Source organism: Electrophorus electricus, chromosome 9 (genome assembly GCF_013358815.1).
Source record: "Electrophorus electricus isolate fEleEle1 chromosome 9, fEleEle1.pri, whole genome shotgun sequence".
NCBI lineage: Eukaryota > Metazoa > Chordata > Actinopteri > Gymnotiformes > Gymnotidae > Electrophorus > Electrophorus electricus.
In genome coordinates this window covers 8,463,192-8,483,198 of record NC_049543.1, presented here as the reverse complement: position 1 = coordinate 8,483,198, position 20,007 = coordinate 8,463,192, and the positions used below count along the sequence as shown (strand labels likewise).

The window sequence follows — 20,007 nt, the reverse complement described above, 5'->3', positions numbered from 1 at the left end:
TGTTCAATTTAAAAGTCCAACTACTGAACACCTTTTGAGTAGTGCTGCCATCTAGTGCCTCGAAAGGGAATCTTTCGAATGAGAGCTATCAGTCTACAGTGACTTCATACTGCAACAATAGTCAAGATAACAAACTTTAAATCATAGTGCACATCAAGCACTACTTCATACTACGATGACTGAACGAATGCTATTTTATTTTTTTTCTGCAAATAATGTTTGTTTGAATGCATGGTGATAGACAATATAAAGTGAATGATCAAAATCTTTTGAAGAGATTCAATTTTATGTTGTTTAAGGTCCCATGTTCTACAAGGCCTTTACTTTCCATGCAGCGTATGACAATGGCCACAATATAAACATCCATAAATGTACTTATCATTTAGTTAGAACTGATGCCCTTCAATTAATCAAATACTCGTAAATAGGCAAGGTTACCAAGAGGTCAGCAAGATGTAACTTTAATTCCTCTGCTGGGTGTTAACGCTGGTGGTGGCGATGACACTGAGAACATCTTAGGCCACCCAAAGGTCACGAACCAGCTCCATCATTTCAAGCATGAAAGAACTTTTTATTGCAGAACGATTTAGTCAACGTAATGTCGCAGTTTACACAGCCACACCCCCTGCCTATGCTTTTCGCTGGTCATTGGTTTAACATTCCGCACACCCCTTTTCACAGTATTTCCTTGTTGTGGGCTCAGGATCAGTTGAATAAACTTTACTTAAATTTCGCTCAACGACATCGAGCAAACCTTTTCGCATTAAACATGTCGGATCGAAGTTCTTTTGATACAAATGTCATTACTCTGACGAGATTTCTCTTAGAGGAAGGAAGAAAAGCAAAGGGGACGGGAGAACTTACAACGCTACTGAATGCTATGTGCACAGCAATCAAAGCGATCTCTAGCGCTGTCAGAAAAGCAGGCATCGCCAACCTGTAAGTATAATTAATCAAATATCTTTGCAGCATTCAGCAGAACTTTCTGACCTGCGCATTTAGCATGCAAAAGGCATATAGCCTTGTAGCCTATAGTATTTCAAAAGTGCAACGTTCTACCTACCTAAACTAAGTGGCTAAAGCAAAAAAGGCAAATTGCTCCACATATGCAGATGTTCCGTCATTCTACAGCGTCATATTTTTAGCTATATTGTTCAGTGTGGCCAGTTTTGCAACCACAAGCACTTAGTTTCACTATGCCATCCGAATAACTGTACCCTTAGGTCCAGTTGTCCTTTTGTTTACATTGAGCATTATAATGGCGTCTTGTCAAAAAACAAAACCTCATGCTTAATTGCGAATGCAGATTTTATTTTGGAGTGCAAACCTGTGCACGCAGTGGGTGTGAATAATTTAATTCAAAATCTTTTCCAGTACATTTTAATCAATGCATTTACGTTTAAAAAACAACAACAACAACAAAAAAACTTTCCACTGTTTATTTACATACGTTTACGTACATTGTAGTCCATACTCTTCAACAGGTATGGAATTGCTGGAAGTACAAACGTGACAGGCGACCAGGTAAAAAAACTGGATGTCCTGTCCAACGACCTAGTCATCAACATGCTCAAATCTTCCTTCACCTCCTGCGTGTTGGTCACAGAGGAGCACGACAATGTCATCATCATCGAGCCGGACAGGAGGGTAACAATGAACAAATGCAGGACAGTGATTACAGATCAGCACCTTGAGTTATTTTGTTTCTTGTGTTACTGAAATGTGTTCATTTATGGTCAAAAGGGAAAATATGTGGTGTGCTTTGATCCCCTTGATGGATCTTCCAACATCGACTGTCTGGCTTCCATTGGGACCATCTTTGCCATCTATAGAAAGGTATGACTTTGAAGGCACTAGTCATTACCTTCAATTGTGTTATGTGCTGCTCCACTTATATCCTAGAAAACATGAGTACTGATTATTTATGGGCAGTTTTGAAATATCAGTAGGCATCACGAACTAAATGAATGAAGCTAATTTTGTAATGGATTCCAGTATTATCATTATATATATATATAGCAGCTGATTTTCTCTCCCTTGTTTTGTCTATTTTTTTATTAACTTAGAATAATGCCAATATCATTCAGTTTACATTTATTTAAATTGTAAAACCGTATAAAAAACACAGTGCACCACAGACGAGCCAAGCGAGAAGGATGTCCTGCAGCCTGGTAGAAACATTGTGGCTGCTGGCTATGCTCTGTATGGCAGTGCCACCATGGTCGTGCTCTCCACCGGCCAGGGGGTCAACTGCTTCATGCTGGACCCTGTGAGTCAACAAGACCATATGACCAATCACAAGCTAATTCTGTATGTTTATTGATAAGTAAGTAGCTCATGCATCAAGTTCACATATGAAATAGTTGGCTCTTGATTAGATGGCATCATATCTGTGGGATTTTTGAATTTGAACAAAACAGTGTATTTCCTGCAGGACGCGTGATTTCACGTGGACTGAGAATGTGCCATCCTGTCTGTCAGGCTATAGGAGAGTTCATTTTGGTTGAACAAAACCTGAAAATCAAGAAAAGGGGGAAGATCTACAGCCTCAATGAGGGTTATGCTGTGTACTTTGATCCTGCTGTCACGGAGTATTTGCAGCAGAAAAAATTCCCGAAGGTACACTTTGTGCACTTAACTCTCGCAACACCTTGGGGTTGCAATTACAAAAGCCACTCGCTATGTATGGTATACGTAAATAGAAACTTACAACCAGTGGCCAGGTTCATACTGAACACAATTCCCAGTTCCCCTGCATGACCTGGTGTGGGTTTATGTGCTCGGGCAGGATGGCAGTGCGCCGTATGGGGCACGTTATGTGGGCTCCATGGTGGCAGACGTGCACCGCACCCTTGTGTATGGAGGAATTTTCCTGTACCCAGCCAATGAGAAGAGTCCCAAAGGAAAGGTATGTTGACAGATGACGTGCTGTTTAATTTATGACTTGGCAAACGGTGATCATTTTGGAGAAAGGCTTTCAATCGCAATACCACAGTAAAGGTGCACCTTGCATGAGAGTAACGAAGAAAATGCCTGTAAACATGAAAGTTTGAAACAAGCGGGTAAAACCAAACAAGCAAAAGGTTTTTTTGGGGGTTTTTTGCGCCAAGTTGTACGGTCAAATCAAATGTCTGTAAAGGATTAGCAATCATTTCTGCTTCTTTTGGAAGACGTCACACCCTATAAAGTCAACAGAATTATGCCTCTCGATCTATGTGAACTGGAGTCACTCACACCTGGCTCCAATGCAGCTTCTGTGGTCACTTTACATATAGATGTAAACTGACCCACTCTTCTGTGCAAGATTTGTAGTAAAAAAAAACCCTACAAACAGGTTTCATAAATTTGTCTACATACATATTATCTCTGCTTATATCTTGGTATTATTGGCTTATTAATGTCATCGTCAATTTCTACTTGCAGGGGAAACCCCTTCATATTATCATCATATTAACTATATTTTGCAATTTCTTTGCCGAGCCCTTATTGTTTACTCTGGGGATAATATGACAGTGTTTACCAGCTGTGATTGTCTTCCCTGCTGTAGCTGCGGCTGCTGTACGAGTGTAATCCCATGGCCTTCATCCTGGAGCAGGCAGGCGGCAGGGCCACCACGGGAACCATGAACGTGCTGGACATCCAGCCCGAGAGCATCCACCAGAGGGTGCCCGTGGTGCTGGGCTCCCCAGAAGACGTCCAAGAGTACATCTCCATCTACCAGAAACATCACAAATGTGAAACACGCCCAGGACCATGAACAAAAGACCCACTGAAGGCAAGTTATAAAAGAGACCAACAATCAAATTCCAAACAGTCTGGGCCAAGTCACAGAAGTGGCATGCTGATTCCTTGTTCCAAACCAGGGAACAACCTTTGACCTAATACTGTACACAACTATTCATAAAAGGGAACAATCTGAAGTAAACCATAAGATTTGCACTCACTTGGATATGGTGTTCCTGCAATCTAATTTTTTAACAAACATAAGAATGATTTAATTACATTGTATTAGCTCTCAATGAACATTACTGGCCAAAGAGTCAAAGAAAATTTGTATGGTCTGAATTCTGTCTCGTGCCTTCTATCTTTAGGCATAATGAAGTGCCTTTTCTGTACCAGATTGTAATGTAAGGGGGAAATGTGAATAAACTGTTATGCCAAAAAAAAAACACCACCAACCAAAACCCTAATTTGTTGTGTTGTTCGCTTTATACTCATATTAATCTGTTTAAATCATATTGTGCGAAGAGTTGCTGTTGGAGAATGAACACATTCAGATATGCCTCCTCCTCTTGAACGCATAATGTAGGCAATACCATGTGCATTGGCATATTTATTAATGTATTTTGGAACTACTTCTATTTATCAATATAGTTAAATAAGATTGCTGTGGTGCACCATTGCTGTGATGGTCTTCTTTAAATTACAGCCTGCAAAGTTCAAATTGTAACTTGGCTGGGCACTGCAATGCAGGCGACCTTTTCTGTAAAGGTCAAATGAAATGCGTGGAGCTTTTGGTATTTGTAGACCGTGGGGTTGAAGACAGCCAGACAGATTTGGCCCCCAAAAAAACCTTATTTATGAGTTAACTCTTATAGAACACACATAGAACTATAAATTTATTCTTCTCAGTATTATAGCTGAAGTGATCTTTTTCAATTACAGTGCAAGAAACGTTGCAGCTCTTTGTGCTAAATATGAAATACAAAGGTGCATTGAAATGTATCAGTCCAAGTAATCAAAGTTAGTAGGTACTATTACAGCGACACTGGCCCTCTTTGCTCTTTGTAAGGCGCTCGCACGTCTTCCACAACCATGTTCTCACACGACGAGAATCCACGAGATACTCGCCTGTCACCCGATACCCCTAACAAATATAACCCTTAGCATCTGCCCGCGTCCTCCAAGTACAAAAAGCAACTCCGGGCAGTGGGTCCCTTCTGTTCCTCATTAAAAACGCAGTTAAACGGACCAGGGAAACGCCAACATGTCGGATCAATCCGCTTTCGACACAGACGTGTGGACGCTCACACGCTTCGTTATGGAAACAGGGAGACAAGCGAAAGGCGCAACTGGTGAACTTACCCAGCTAATAAACTCCATGCTAATAGCTATCAAAGCTATTTCATCTGCCGTACGGAAAGCAGGCCTTGCTCACCTGTAAGTCTTCTTTGGATATTACTTGATTGTAAAAGGTGGAGAGACCAGGAGGTGGGTAAATAATGTAGAGATAATCTACGTTAACGACTATAACGAGCAGTTCATCATTTCCCTTAAGTAGGCTACAGCGGATAAACCTTCTACTGCAGCCAATTGCAAATTTATTTATCCAAGTATTTATTGTAAGTTATTGCATCCAAATTTGAACCATTAAATTATAGAATGATCTGTACTAAAGTATAACTAGAACCAGCAACTATGAGAGTTGCTTATGGCAAGTGTAACAGGCCATTACCACCACATTTGACGATAACGGACCTGTGATATGTACCGATCCTTTAGTTTTTTTTTTTTACTCCTACTTGGTTGCTGCTGTTATAGCCATTTATAAAGGAATATATTTGTTAAATATTAGAACACTTTAAAGTATAAATCAGGTTACATATTACCACAAGGTTAGTATTCAACTGCAATACAATTCCAACCTACTCTATTATCAATGGTTATAACATGTAATCACGTTAAAAATAGCAGTGTGGCCTTTTCTCTGACCTAGTATATGATACTTGAGACCTGTGGCTTATGACCTATTTCATTCTTCACTGAGGCATATTGCTTGAAGTGATAATGATTGTATGCTCCATGTAGAAGTTGTTAATAATCCTTACACTAGATAGGAACTGGAAAGGAAATTTCACTAACGTGATGAGATGACCTTAAAACCAATTGGATAGGATTCACATTAAGGGCTGTAAAGATTCATGAAAATAAAAGTTTGATTTGATATGATAATATCACAATTTTATAACATTTTCAATATAGCAAGCATAAGGATTAGACAGCAGCATGCCTTATGTTTCCATTTAAAGTTTCTAAAAATATTCACTGTTATAAACATACAATACTGGATTAAGCAGTGAACATGTGCCCAACACAAACCAGACTGCTGTGGCCACAGCACATGTATCACAAAACTCAGCAAGGGCCTGCACTCACTTGTGTGGGCTAGTTTACATTTTTAACACGCCCTATTTACAAAGACATCATATATCTACAACTTTACATATTACTATACTGTACATTCTCCACCCTGTAGGGTGTAGAGTTCAGCGCTCCTGACTTGCTGCTTGGGAGGGATCACTCACTGGATAGGAAGGACAGTGTTGTAGTATGAGCATGTCAAATCAAAATCAAATCAAATTTGTTTATATAGCACTTTTTACAGCAGATATCACAAAGCAGCTTCACAAATGTGCAATTCCAAGCCCTCAGTGAGCAAGCCAAGTGTGACAGTGGCAAGGAAAAACTCCCTAGATCTTGAGGAAGAAACCTTGAGAGGAACCAAGACTCCTACTACAGTTTAGTTGCTGGGTATTGTTTGATACGGGGCTCTGGATCTGATGCAGTACTGTATCATGTATTGTTAGAGTCCTAAAACTAAATAAAGTTTTTAAGTAATAAACAATGCAACATTGTTCACTTCAAAAACAACAAATATTTTGCCAGATTTATGACTACTTTAAAATTGCATCTGCCATTTAAAGTAGATGTGTGTTTATTATATTTAATTATTATAAATCTTATATTTAATATATTTATTTAGCCAATTAACAATGAATGATTAAGTATGTTTTGATGAGTCTAAATGAAGTTGATTAGTGATGAAAATTAAGTAGTAAAATGCCTCAGTCTGGTTCAAACTGCTATATGAGCACACCTAGGACCCAAACTGCATGCACTCACCATTTATCACCAAAATAACAACCAAAAGAACACATTTCCCCATTAATATTTTGTAGAAGAAAACTCTTGTAGCTTCCTTGTAGCAATCAGTGTGTTTGTCCCTGTGTATCACCTCAGTCAGGGCATCGCCGGGCACATCAACGTCACGGGGGACGAGGTAAAGAAACTGGACATTCTGTCCAACGACCTGGTCATCAACATGCTGCAAGCGTCCTACAGCAGCTGTGTCCTGGTATCTGAGGAGAACAAAGAGGCCATCATCACCCCTGCTGAGAAAAGGGTGCGTTCACTGGCCGCTGGCACGTGCTACAATGTGACACGCGTAGGCTTGGGGAGGGCTAATACATGCCCTGCCAGTCCCTTGATAGCACCACTGTTCGAATGTGTTAGAATGCTCCCGCACAAAATGCCTCTCTGCAGATGGGTGGAGATTATGTTGTTTTAGGTGCTTTGAAGCACCACAGTCAAATTGTGCTTCTGTGTACTTGTAAAATATGATATGTGGTTACAATTTCAGGTACATGAATCGGTTCTTATCACTGCATGGATTAGTCCACATTCTGTCACCCAGTACTAGTTGTGTTTATTTTGCATGTGAATGCTTTAAGTATATATCACTCTCTTGATATAGACTATATGATGGTTTTACACCTTTGTTCCCGTCATGTTTTTATCAAACATCTGATCGCAATTGTATATTGAACCATTGTTTAAGTGAACAATAGCATGCAACCATCTTATCTAAACCCTTAAGATGGAAAAAGAAACTGGAATTTACATAGTTGTTCTTCTGCAGTAGGTGTAACGAGCTTGTTTTAGTTCTTAGTACATTTTTGAGCATGACCTCTAGGGGGCGCCAGATCGCTTTACATTTATGTGTGTTCTGCCTCATGCACACAGGGTAAATACGTGGTCTGTTTCGATCCACTGGATGGCTCCTCCAACATTGACTGCTTGGCTCCTATAGGCACTATCTTTGCCATATACAAGAGGGTGAGTGATGGTCGCTGCAGTTAACAGAGCACTGTGTTAGCAAAGCAGCCATCTAAGCAATACATTGTTTCATTATTCATATCTTGCCTATTACTGATATATGGACTTCTCTATAAAAGGACCTGACATTCTGCTACACTGTGTTACTTTTTCATGCAGACCGAAGAGGTAGCTGACTAGAACCCCCACCTGCCAGATGACACATGCAGCCCAAAATATCAAATATGTAAAATCAATTCCATTTCAAAAATTGTTAAAGATAAATCAGAATGATCTAAATCTCCAAATATTTCTGAATCATTTAATGTTATTCAAATTAATCTGGAACTTAATTGGATATTCGATGTTGAAACGTCAATATATTACCATATATGAATGCTTTCTAATTATACCAGACAGTATCTTATATATACATGAATTATTTTAGGGTAGTTTAATAAGTACAGTCAGTAAGTACAAAAAATTCCAGATATTTAAATTTATCGCCCCATACAGTTCCTCTAGGTGCCGCTAATACGCATGAGTTTGTATTTTTAGCCACAGAGAAATACAGGCCTATGAGTACTTGCAAATATACCTGAAAACATTTTAACGAAGTTTTGCAAGATTTCCTATTTTTCAAGTATTTCTAACACATGTTCACACAAACGGCTCAAACACTATTCAGTAAAGTCAATAAAGAAAAAACAATCCATGTTTTGTGTACATTTTATTAAAGCTGCATATGCACTTATTTATATTATACTTTGTATCTTTTTAGTTATGACTGCTTTTCAGACCCTTGTTTTTCCTCACACAGACTTCAGAGGGTGAGCCCACTGAGAAGGACGCATTACAGCCTGGTAACCAAATTGTGTGTGCGGGCTACGCGTTGTATGGCAGTGCCACCATAGTAGCTATGAGCACTGGAGCGGGCCTCAACTTTTTCATGTTAGATCCAGTAAGTACTGTACTGCTGGGAGCTGTAGTTCCAGCCTCACTTGCATATTGACCCCTGACCTTGTGATCACTGAATATGGCCATTTTTCTATGCTGACCGAACTCATCAATCCAAGAGTCCTGGTCTACAGAGAACATTTTGTTCCTCATGTGCAAATGAATTTGTCTGAATTAATAAGGGGAACTGATCCTGAATTTGTGCCTCTAAAACATTTGAGGTGTGATAAGTACTCACTTCTCATACAATTCTTGTGGTTGGTACGCTTATATTTTCATCAGATAATCTAGGATATATTTTGTCAGTCAGACAGGGGTCTGTGCTCAGTGTGCCCTTCCCTTCCAGGCCATCGGCGAATTCATACTGACAGAGAGAAACGTGAAGATCAAAAAAAGGGGCAAGACCTACAGCCTGAACGAAGGCTACGCCAAGTATTTCGACCCCGCCGTGGCCGAGTACATAAAGCAGAAGAAATATCCCGAGGTAGGGGCAAAACATGAGGCCTCTGTTGTGGACACTTTCCAAGCGAGGATAACTTCTAATGGTCAACGACAGTAGCCACCAACAGTCTTGCAACTCATCATTATTCATTAGCCCATGACGTTTAAACCTCTTGCACAAGCACACGGCATGACTCGGCCTCCCCGCAGGGCCAAGTCCGAATCCGAATTCCTGACATAAGCGACTGACATAACCGTGCAACCGCCCTGTACTGAACCTTGTGGTGTGACTATCTCCTGTGCAGCTGCGTCCAGCACCAGCTGAGCCCTCTGTGTGCTGATGTGAAATTTACGAAACAGGAAATGTCATGTCCTGTTGTCTGAGTCTGTGTGGACTCAGCAGGGTTGTCACATGTATGCGCTGTAGCAGGGTGCAAGGAGTTCTGACAATATGCTGAGCCCAGCTGATTTTTTTTGGTCCAGTGGTTATAAACACTTATATCACTTCCTATCATAGTTGATTAATAACACAGTTCTAATCACACCTGGAGAAATTTGTGGGATGTCAAGCATTTTTTAATTATACAAGGCAATTTCACTACTGTCTGCTGAAGCTGTTTGACACTGCAGAACGTTTACATATCATACCAATAACTTAAATGATTAACATAAAGTAGTTTAAAAGTTTAGGCTCTTTTTGTTGTTATTAATGGGTCACACCTTTCCAGAGAATTGGTGACAATTTGTAATTTGTTGCTTTGTCTGAGTGCCTGGTTTCTACTTGTCATACAGAATTCTTGTGAATACTGCCTGGCACGAATGTCCGTGTCCGTCCGCACAGTGACCCCAGAGTCTGCTGTACTGATCTTCCCTTCAGATTTCAGGCTAAATTCCCTTTTCCTGTGAAGTTGACACACTCCCACCCAAAACAGCAGAGATCCCTGTGTAATAGTAGGGACGTTGTTATTTACTCCATAATCCTAGGAGGCCCTTCTGCGAACTCAGCACTCCTGACCATGACAACGTTCAGATTTGTGTAAATACTGCTGCTTACTTTACAAGCAGGCATTTATCTGTGCTGTGGTCACCAAAAATGTGACAACTCTATTATGCAGCCTATGTACCTCCTGACAATGCATATCAAACCTGCAACTTTGCACATCACATAGATTCCTAGCAGCTTTACCAAAATATTGTGCCTGGTCGACCTGACCTAGACTGTCACTTGTTCAGTGGAGACAAGGCCAAGATTAGTGGCGGTTGGCACATCCAGATGGATGAGTGGTATCTTTGTATTACCGTTTCCTCGTTTATAGCACTGAATTACTTTTTCTCGCAGATCATTTGATGGTTGGTTGTTTTTGGGTTGTTTTGGGGTTTTTTTTGGCTTTCTTCGTATTCTCAAAAAGAAACCTTGACCTCAATTTGAAGGTTTTTGCTTGTTTTTCAAAATTCTAAGCACAGTCTTTAAAAAGATGTTTTTGCAGATTTTTAAGTACAAAGTAGATTACTGTCTTCACCTTCACGGTGATCTACGTTTACCTGACTCTGCAGTTATAGGCACAACATAAGAGGGAGTGTAAGATTGTGAGATATTTCAGACAAGTACTTTTTGTTTTGCTAAGACATTTTATGCCATACCTATTACAGGATGATTAATGTAAATTGAACATTTCAATCATATAACATTGATTGATCTCTGATTGTTATTTAAAAAGTTATTTTTTTTTATTTATTTCAAGGGTCCTGTAATGTCCAAATCTATTACAGCACTGTTATTAATCAACATTTAACTCAAATTTAAAGCACCTGAGAATGTATTATTTTTGACTCCCCTCCCCACTTGTCACTAATCTTTGCCTACACAAAGTGTATGCATTGTTGTTAATAACACAAACTATTCTATCTGGATTCTATTGTTATATTCTATACCCTTAACATTAATATGTCTTTTCTTCATATGGCATGCATCTGTTGTTATTGTGCTGAAGGCTGTTTTCAGGCCTGCGGTTACCCTGGATTTCACTATTGACCTGTTTGTCTGCGTGCACGGGTGTGTGTGATAGCAGCGTGTGTATCTGTGTGTGTGCGATAGTAGCTCAGCACACTCCCCTGCCACCTCATATCATCTCCAGCATGACTAAGCAGCGCATGACTTCTTTCTTTTTTCCTCTTTTCTTTCTCTCCTTCTATTCCCATGTCTCTCCCGCACACACACTGTGTCATTGCCGTTATGTGGCTTTGTCAAGCAGCTGGGGCTCTACACAGATTTAGTTATTTAGAACAAAATTTTGTTGGTCACAAAACCACACCCATTTTGGAAATGACAACTTACAGTTAATACTTCCAGTTAATAGGTATAAATATTATGTAGAATGTCATGAGATGATAGTAGGAGAGAAACAATCCTAAACACACACACACACAAATCCAAAATCCACCCCATCCCACCCTTGGTATGCAGACAGACAACTGACTGACATGGCAAACAGACATGACAAGTAGAATACTCAGATAAATAATAAGGTGTATTAGAGAAGCACCTGAAACTACAAATAAGTATACGTACATGCATATTTTTAAATAGAATATTATGACATTGTTGAAATGGGGGAAGGGATTTGGGGCAGGGGGGGCAATGGTAAATTTACATGTGTTTGTATGTGAGTGCAGAGTGAGATTTTTCCTCCAAAGCTTCTGAACTTTGATCGTGATGATGTTTATCTGTGATTTACAGTTGTTATATCTATTCTCCTAGATAGAGGCTTTTAGTTTCTAGGATTTATTTGACTTGTTTGAATTGACTTGTTTTGAGTTGTTGGCCTTTCCAGTGTTACGATTAGCAAGTGTTTAGCAGCATTCTATCTAAAAAAGCTTAACGTTTGGAGGGATTTCAACAAACCTATGTCAAGTTCTAATGTTTAAAGATTAAGAAAACTAGGTGAACGGTCACAGTAGATACCTTCCATTTAAAAGAAAAAAAACACAGACATGCCTATGTGGTTTTAGTTAAATGCAGGTATACCTGAGTTTTATGGATTGTAACATGGTGCACAGATCCTACTTTTCATAAATAAATTTAATGCTGGCTGAGCATATGTTATATGAGCACTAAGTCATCATTGTTCACCAGTAAAGACTAATGTTTTACATTACTGTAAACCACATTTAAATTTTTTTCCGATATAAATGCAACTTGCAGTGCTATGACCCAGTACATTATGGCAGTGTTATAATTTACAGGAATGACCATGTCTCACTTCCATTCTGGGAACCCGTTTGAAATGAAACTCGCATTCACCTCAGTTTAATTATGAGAAGTGAAGAAAGCTTCTGCTGACTGGTGACTGGTGCTTGAATGCAGGTCTGTTTGCTCATGGTTCTTAGCACTGTGAAAGCTTCTGTACTTTGCACTGTTATCACTGTTTTTATGTGCCTTCATGCCCTACAGCTGATAAAAAAAATGTATGGTGGTATTTTTGTAGTATTGCTATTTTTTTTCTATTTTTGTAGTAGTTATTGTAGTATTACAGAAGTATTATTTATAGATTTACTGTAAATATGTACTTTATTTGGCCTGTAGGATGGCACTGCCCCTTATGGCGCCAGGTACGTGGGCTCCATGGTTTCAGATGTGCACCGTACCATTGCTTATGGTGGTATCTTCCTGTATCCTGCGAATGAGAAGAGCCCCAAAGGAAAGGTGGGCTATCTAGCATCCTATTACTTATAACACCCATGATGAGGTACTGTACACAAGACAAGTGTATTCTTACTTCCACTGCAACCTCAGCCAGTTCATTTAACCCCTTGTGAGTTAAATGTTTCATGTTTCATACTGAACACATCTCTATCCTCATACATGTCAAATATTACTAACTTATCAAATAGGTTAATATTTAATAAAGTGACATAAGTCAAATATCAAATATTTGATAGTTAATCAACTATTGCAAGTCCACAGGCCCTATAGTAATATATCTAGCGATATCCATTCTGTCAAAATTGAACATTATCATCGTTCCTTATCCTTTTTGCTGGATTAGGCCTATGCAAACCCTATTCAAAATATTGGTAGTGCAGTTGTAAAATGTCTGTCCTGATAGCTGTTCTTCACTTGTTAGCTATATTTTGTAATGTATCATTGAGCATTGACTGAAAAAGAACAGGCCTTTATCTTTATCGAAGGTTAGCTGTCTGTCTTTAACAGAGGTTAGCTGTTAAATGCCTGTCTGTGGGGCCTGTTGCCGTTTGTCTGTGACTCAGATATTTTCCTGGCACTGGATTAAAGAAGGTCTGTGCTGTCACTTTCAGTAACCTGCTATCAGAACAGAAACTTTTCACGATAGGAAAGTATGCTTGCTGAGTTCACACTGATTTTTTCCCTCTGCCAGTGTTAAAATGGACAGTAGCAAGGGAAGCTTTTCATTTTTGGGAAAGTAAACTCAAAAGTGGAGATGAGTTTTTCTGTTCATCCTAACCAAAGACTTGCATGCTTCAAAGAAAAACACAGATTTGAGGCCCAATTAGGTCAAATGTGATCACTCCTACTAGCTACAGTCATAAGCAGTTGCCAGACCAAATGTAAACATTTATGTATTAAAACTCATCTGTATTGAGTTTTAGGAAGCATGGCAGGTTCACAAACATGCCTTACAGTGGATGCAAGTTCACTGAGTGATGAGATACGCTTATAGGGCTGAGGTCTCTGCAGAACCTCCCCTCTCCATTTCCATCTCTGTCTCCCTTTCTCTATAGTTACGGCTGCTGTACGAGTGCAACCCCATTGCCTTCCTGGTGGAGCAGGCTGGAGGTTTGGCCACCACTGGCACCCAGAGGATTTTGGACGTAAAGCCTGAGGCTCTGCACCAGCGGGTCCCTTTCGTGGTGGGCTCCCCGGACGACGTGGAGGAATATTTATGCTTTGTCAAGAAACACCAGAAGTAGACCTTTCGAGACCTTTTCTCAGACATCTAAGCAGTTATGTCAAGCCAAATGTTCTTAGCCTGATATGAACCACATTCTGGCAGTAATGTAATAATAATGTGACAACGGTTGGTGATGATGAATCCCATTATGGTTGGTGATGAATTCCAAAACACTTCTACAAATTTCAGGGTTTAAAGCTAATGCAAAAAACTGACCTGTCTAAAGTGCCTCAGACTTTCCATGCAGTCCTTCAAATGTTCCTATTTCTATTGTGTCTGGTCTCAAAATAAAGACCCATGTTGTATTTTAACACCAAGGAGTGAAAGCCAAATAAAAACTTCACATTCAAATCATCCATTTGTCCAGCATGAATGTTTTAGTTCAGTTTCACAAGTATTGTGTAGAAATTTTTCCTTCAGGCAGTTTTACACCTGCCTTTCTCACAATGGTGGGTTTTGTCATGTTGACTTGGTACTCATGCTCATTGTCCCACCTCCTTCCCAGCTTTTTGTGAACATTATGTGCCGAGTCACTTTGCATTTGATTGGCTGCAGACATCATCCACTCTCCTATTCCTGCTAACAGATGTCTTACCTCTCTGTAACTGAATACTTAGCCATTTACCCAATGCCCTCTCCCCCTAGTACCCCGCAACCATCAGGCTTCTACCTACAACTCATCTTAATGTCCTAAGAATAAATACCTGTAAAGACACAGGGGAAAACAAGGGAAGATGCATGTTCTGTTGTCCCAAGTACAAAGCAGCACAGCTGGTCAAGAAACTGCAGATTGGTGTATGGTCCAACGCTAATCTAGACAATTACCATATGCGTTACTAGAAAGGACATTACAACCTTCACATGATCCACAATAGGATTATAGGGTCAATTTAATGATTTTAGCCAACCATAAAGGGCTGCCTGCCTGCAAAAGTACCAACATTAATGTGGTGAAACTAATGGCAGTACTTTTAACCCAAAGAATTAGAGTAAATACTCAGCATTTTATAATTATTCCACGTGGTCCACATCTCAACGCATTAATAAGTGTCCACATGCACCCTGCAAGGACAGAAGTCCAAGACTAACTGTTCGGCCCTCTGCAATCATGAAGGATGTGACCAGCTCACAAATTGCAATCTTCCTTTAATTGATCATGAAGGTAGGAAAGAGCATTTTACATTTGGCAAATGACCTCTGCAAAATTAAAAAGGTATTTACATGAAGCAGCCAAAACAAAAGTCAATAAAACAATTGCATAAATTCACTAAAATTCATTAAAAATAAACCCTACAGTACACAAAGGCTTACATTGCCACTCTAGCCCATTACAGGTTGCATTGTATTACATTTCCTACAGTCAAATAGCTTTCCATTGCACTGCCAGTGCTCTTTATCGAGCAGCGGTGAGGAACATCTCACAGTAGTGAACTGAATGACTGGACCACTCAACACCATGGTACTCTTGAGCCCATCTTGACAGAATGGGAGTGTTCTCGTTAGACCAGCGGGTAGCTAGCAGCTGTAGCAATACCACAGTGGTTGTGTCGGTCCTTGGCCATGTAGACGTATCCCTGGTCTCCCCATTTCTCACTCCAGCTGCAGACAGAACAGTGTGTGAAACATTATGCATGCAATTTTAAGTCATCCAGCATGGACTCAGCCAAATGACCAAAATCACACCTGTTCTTCACGATCCAGTACTTTTTGCCAACTGCATCTTCTCCCTCGAAACCATAGCCGACCAACAGGACCCCGTGGTCCAGATCTTCACTGCTGCAGTCCTTCTCATAGTAAATGCCTGAGGAGAACAAAGACCAAACTCTTGTGAAAGGATAATTATGGAAGCATGTTTGTTGGCTCAGCTAGCTTTTCAGACATGCCCATTTCCAGATCAAGCACCAATCTAGACATTGCAAAATGATGAACCAAGACGCAAGAGTCACGGGGGTGTTGTGGTTACTGCTGTGTGGCGCTCCAGAACTAAATTAAGCTCTAGTTACATGCACTAATTGGGGCCTTACCTGACTGGTAAAACTGGAAGGACTCATGTCCTGCATCGATGGCCACAGAGACTGGACCGACTGCAGCCACTGCCTTCATCAGAGCATGCTCCTTTCCACTGGCGATGTCCACAAAGCCAGTGTCATTAGCCACACTGTACTTGGGATCATAGTGGCAGGGCTGATCATCCTTAAAGGGAAAGCAATAGTATGCATGATTTAACATGTTGGGTGGCCTTTATTCTTCCCAAATGACCGAAATCCATTTCACCACGTTGGCCTTGTGTTTGTCAAAGTGACCATACTTACGGTTCCAACATAAGGGTAGGACTCCTCAGAGTCCAGGCCACCGTTGTCCTTGATGTACTGAAACGCCTGGTCCATCAGACCGCCATTGCAGCCCTCATTACCCTCGGGTCGGGAGCAGTCCACCAGGTTCTGCTCGCTCAGGGACACCAGCTTGCCAGTTTTCCGGACCAACTGTCCCTCCATGGCGCCCGTGGTACTGAAGGCCCAGCAGGAACCGCATTGTCCCTGAAGTGACCAGCATGAATATCATTGCAAATACATAGACACTATACACAAACAAACTATATTATTGCACAACACTTAGTGAGATGTACACCCATTTCGAAGTGTTTAATGTGCACAAACCAGTTTAACCTATAGGGTTAAGCTGCCAGAGCCAATGAAAAAAAAAAAACCTTAGCTGTCAAACGAGACGCATTACCTGGTCTTTGACAGGGGTAACGTATCCTTTCTCCCTCCAGTCCAGCTGGGCTGGGGGAACCATGAAGTTGGGCTCCATAAAGAGAGACCCACTGGGCCTTCTCTCCTTTGTGTGCTTGTAGCCATTCACAGACTGCCTGAACTCCTCATGGGTCTGCAGACAAGGGTCAACTTGTTGAATACTGGACAGCAGTTTAAAAAGATACGCATGTAAATTTGTAGGTTGGAGTTCCAAGTTAATTGAAGCATTTTCTTTTCTGCAGGTGACTACATGTAGTGATTGCACCATCTTACCATGTCACCAAAGTGGTTCATTCCAAGGCGATAAGTGTGTTTGCCCATTGAGTGTTCAAGGTTGTGCAATTCAATCTTCTTCAAGTTCTTCTCCCACACCATTCTTCTCCAGCCTTCTTCCTTCTACAAAAGGAACCAAACCATTACACAATCCATTTTCACAAGCTTCGCTATAAAGAAAAGGCTACGTGGGGAAAGAGCTCTGAAATTTACCTCATGGTACATTTTATTGTGCCAACCCTTCCATTGCTCCCAGTGAGGGTCTAGCTCGCGGTCCAGCCTTGGTGCAGCAAACGCTGCACTAAAGCACATTGCGAATACCGCCAGACAAGGCCTCATGACGAATAACCTGCAAAAACAAACAACGTTATAGTATTGCAAACGCATTAGTTACAGTGCAGGGTCTTCGTTAACCGCACTGCTGTCCCTTTCGAATCCTACACAGCTACCCCAAACTCTCGGAAGCGGTGAGGTTTATTTGAAAGAGAATGAGCAAAGGGAAGTTAAATCGGTTCCGAATTAATTTGTGTGAAAGGTTCCGCGTGTATACCGTAGGGCCTTGTATGCATGCAGACGGAGGCAATCCTATAGCTGCTAGCCACCGTCTTTTAAAATAATCCCCCTCTCTCATTACATTGCACATATTTAGCTACCTAGCTATATTTCCAAGAACACAGTGACTTTGGCCTAAACTAAGGCGTTGGAACACGAAGGGGGAGGCAATAGGCTTTTGTCGCAGTCACTGGGTGGACGATCCAAACGAAACTAGAGCTTCCCAGAAAAACGAAAATGACACTGAAACCACGCCGACGGAAGTCAAAGAAAATTTGGAAGTGAAACATTGAAGCAACCAGCTAAAGTTTAGCTACGTATACAAACAATAACAATATATTGCTGAAAGCCGATATCACAAATTAATTTTAGGCAAAGGCCTGTGTATCGGATATGTTGATAATACACGAAACAAAGTGGAATAAGCCACAGCCATCTCATTACTTACTACCCAGCAAACAACAGACACCACCGGGACGTATTTTTGTTAGCTTTGCACATAGGACACCAAACCTCTCACACAAAATAATTACATTTAAGATAAGAACACGGTGATGTAAACAAACCTATATAAAGACTAATTACGGTAAATAGCTACAATAGTCATACTAAGAACAAAAAACAAACAACGACTCACCCTTTCCGTGCAAATACTTGACGAAAAATATACCTTGTTGGAAACACCACCACGTTTATAGTCTTAACTTCAAAGGGTACAATTCCACGTTTCTGATTGGCTTAAACCTGCCTTCACGACTATCGAGCCCATCTCAGTGAACTCACCATATAGCATGTGATCTCTTTGCACGTGACTGGTTCCCGGCAGATGTTTTTTTTTCACGGTTTGATTTTTAATATTTAATCCAGTATTTAGTTCGGTGCTAATATATTGTGCGGATCATTGTTTAAAGGGGAGGGGCGTAACCTGACCGCACCAAAGCGTTTTTAAACTAAAGTTAATTAAACTTTTATATGTATTGTTTATTGCATTTAACACAGCCTGTTTGTACGACATTCCAGCGATTAGCACTTTCTGACGTAAGATTCTCACATGATTGATAAACATGACTGAATTGGTCTTGACCTATTAGACAGACCCTAACACATTGTTTTGTCAAACTGTCCTAACACTATGTGCCAATCTGACCTCAAACATCAATAGGCTATGTCAACAGTTAATCCAATTAAAATGGAAAACGGACCAAAAGAAGCACCCTCGAGTTTTTTTCTTTTCAAGAAGTGCTTTAGCATAACCCTTTACGTTGTAGAAGCATGATAAAATTATCTGAACAGCAAACAGTAACGTGAGTAAATTATTTTAACTAGAATGTTTTTAAAAATGTGAGATATAAGTTTGTGTGAGTTGCGATTAGTATATGCCATGCCAATCATCTCCAATCAATAACGTTGTGTGGGCGTAGGATACAGATAATCATACGACTTGATCGCATTTTTGTTAACAAGTAGCCTCAGAAGTGCTTTCACGGCTATATCACTGTTGCTTAAGTACAATGACCTTCTGATGCATTTATCTTAAAATGGCCTAATAATTTAGTGGAAATATCTCAAATCTGTTGGGCTTCTTTTCAATAAATGACCAAATGTGAGCAAATGTGTCTTGTTTCCAATGACAAATTCACAATTTAAATGGTGATGTGGATTTTATGACTCCACTTCCTCTCTTACACACATACACCAACAAGCGGGAGCAGTCATGGCCAAGTTTTGAGACTGGCACAAATTTTGGTTTTCACAAAGTTTACTGCCTCAATTTGTTTTGTTAAATGTTTATAGTGAAGTACAATTATAAGCATTTAATTAGTTTTTTAACTTAAAAAATACAAACTTTTTATTGACAAATGCATCTTGTTTAATCAGACTTAATATTTACTGTGTTGACCCTTCTTTTTAAGACTTTTGCAATTCACCTTGGCGTATTGGATATCAGCTTCTGGGCAAAATCTTGATTGATGGCAACCCATTCTTGCCTAAATAGTGCTTCGAGTTGATCACAATTTCTGTGTTTTTGTTTGCCCACTCTGTTTTTGAGGATTGATCACAGGTTCTCAGTGAGATTGAGATCTGGGGAGTTTCCTGGCCATGGACCCAAAATGTCAAGGTTTTGTTCACCGAGCCACTTGGGTTATCATTTTTGCCTTGTAACATGGTGTTACATCATGCTGGTAAAAGCATTGTTCATCACCAAATTCAAACATCCATGTTTGGAT

At 40.2% G+C, this 20,007-nt stretch overlaps 3 protein-coding genes across 4 annotated transcripts; 2 read left to right on the top strand and 1 right to left on the bottom strand.

Moving 5' to 3' along the window:
- The first annotated feature begins 674 nt into the window (after positions 1-674).
- fbp1a (fructose-1,6-bisphosphatase 1a) lies at positions 675-4,190 on the top strand. The gene is made up of 7 exons (XM_027029475.2): positions 675-939; positions 1,485-1,647; positions 1,744-1,836; positions 2,129-2,269; positions 2,482-2,619; positions 2,789-2,908; positions 3,548-4,190. Exons 1-7 carry the CDS (start codon positions 770-772, stop codon positions 3,755-3,757), a joined length of 1,035 nt encoding a protein of 344 aa, XP_026885276.2. The 5' UTR covers positions 675-769; the 3' UTR covers positions 3,758-4,190.
- A 687-nt stretch (positions 4,191-4,877) lies between these two features.
- On the top strand, positions 4,878-14,555 carry fbp2 (fructose-1,6-bisphosphatase 2). 2 transcript variants are annotated; one of them, XM_027029488.2, is made up of 8 exons: positions 4,878-5,160; positions 7,021-7,183; positions 7,804-7,896; positions 8,056-8,064; positions 8,696-8,836; positions 9,179-9,316; positions 12,857-12,976; positions 14,032-14,555. In XM_027029488.2, the coding sequence occupies exons 1-8, from the start codon at positions 4,988-4,990 to the stop codon at positions 14,218-14,220; spliced, it is 1,026 nt and encodes a 341-aa protein (XP_026885289.2). In that variant the 5' UTR covers positions 4,878-4,987; the 3' UTR covers positions 14,221-14,555. The 2 variants fall into 2 exon arrangements, with proteins under 2 accessions (XP_026885289.2, XP_026885297.2); XM_027029496.2 differs by lacking the exon at positions 8,056-8,064.
- A 775-nt stretch (positions 14,556-15,330) lies between these two features.
- ctsla (cathepsin La) lies at positions 15,331-18,557 on the bottom strand. The gene is made up of 8 exons (XM_027029508.2): positions 18,417-18,557; positions 17,441-17,576; positions 17,228-17,350; positions 16,935-17,087; positions 16,514-16,738; positions 16,226-16,394; positions 15,885-16,002; positions 15,331-15,800 (listed from the first exon to the last, which is right to left on the bottom strand). The coding sequence occupies exons 2-8, from the start codon at positions 17,564-17,566 to the stop codon at positions 15,701-15,703; spliced, it is 1,014 nt and encodes a 337-aa protein (XP_026885309.2). The 5' UTR covers positions 17,567-17,576; positions 18,417-18,557; the 3' UTR covers positions 15,331-15,700.
- Positions 18,558-20,007: the final 1,450 nt, after the last annotated feature.

What these genes read in the sequence shown, in the direction of transcription:
- fbp1a (XM_027029475.2), top strand. Translation starts at nt 770, where the DNA reads ATGTCGGATCGAAGTTCTTTTGATACAAATGTCATTACTCTGACGAGA. An exon ending in AAAGCAGGCATCGCCAACCT is followed by an intron (nt 940 to 1,484) that starts GTAAGTATAATT and finishes ACTCTTCAACAG; the next exon opens with GTATGGAATTGCTGGAAGTA. An exon ending in AGAAGAGTCCCAAAGGAAAG is followed by an intron (nt 2,909 to 3,547) that starts GTATGTTGACAG and finishes TCCCTGCTGTAG; the next exon opens with CTGCGGCTGCTGTACGAGTG.
- fbp2 (XM_027029488.2), top strand. Translation starts at nt 4,988, where the DNA reads ATGTCGGATCAATCCGCTTTCGACACAGACGTGTGGACGCTCACACGC. An exon ending in TCACCCCTGCTGAGAAAAGG is followed by an intron (nt 7,184 to 7,803) that starts GTGCGTTCACTG and finishes TCATGCACACAG; the next exon opens with GGTAAATACGTGGTCTGTTT. An exon ending in AGCAGAAGAAATATCCCGAG is followed by an intron (nt 9,317 to 12,856) that starts GTAGGGGCAAAA and finishes TTTGGCCTGTAG; the next exon opens with GATGGCACTGCCCCTTATGG.
- ctsla (XM_027029508.2), bottom strand. Translation starts at nt 17,566, where the DNA reads ATGAGGCCTTGTCTGGCGGTATTCGCAATGTGCTTTAGTGCAGCGTTT. An exon ending in TTACCCCTGTCAAAGACCAG is followed by an intron (nt 16,739 to 16,934) that starts GTAATGCGTCTC and finishes TGGTCACTTCAG; the next exon opens with GGACAATGCGGTTCCTGCTG. An exon ending in CTTCCAGTTTTACCAGTCAG is followed by an intron (nt 16,003 to 16,225) that starts GTAAGGCCCCAA and finishes TGTTCTCCTCAG; the next exon opens with GCATTTACTATGAGAAGGAC.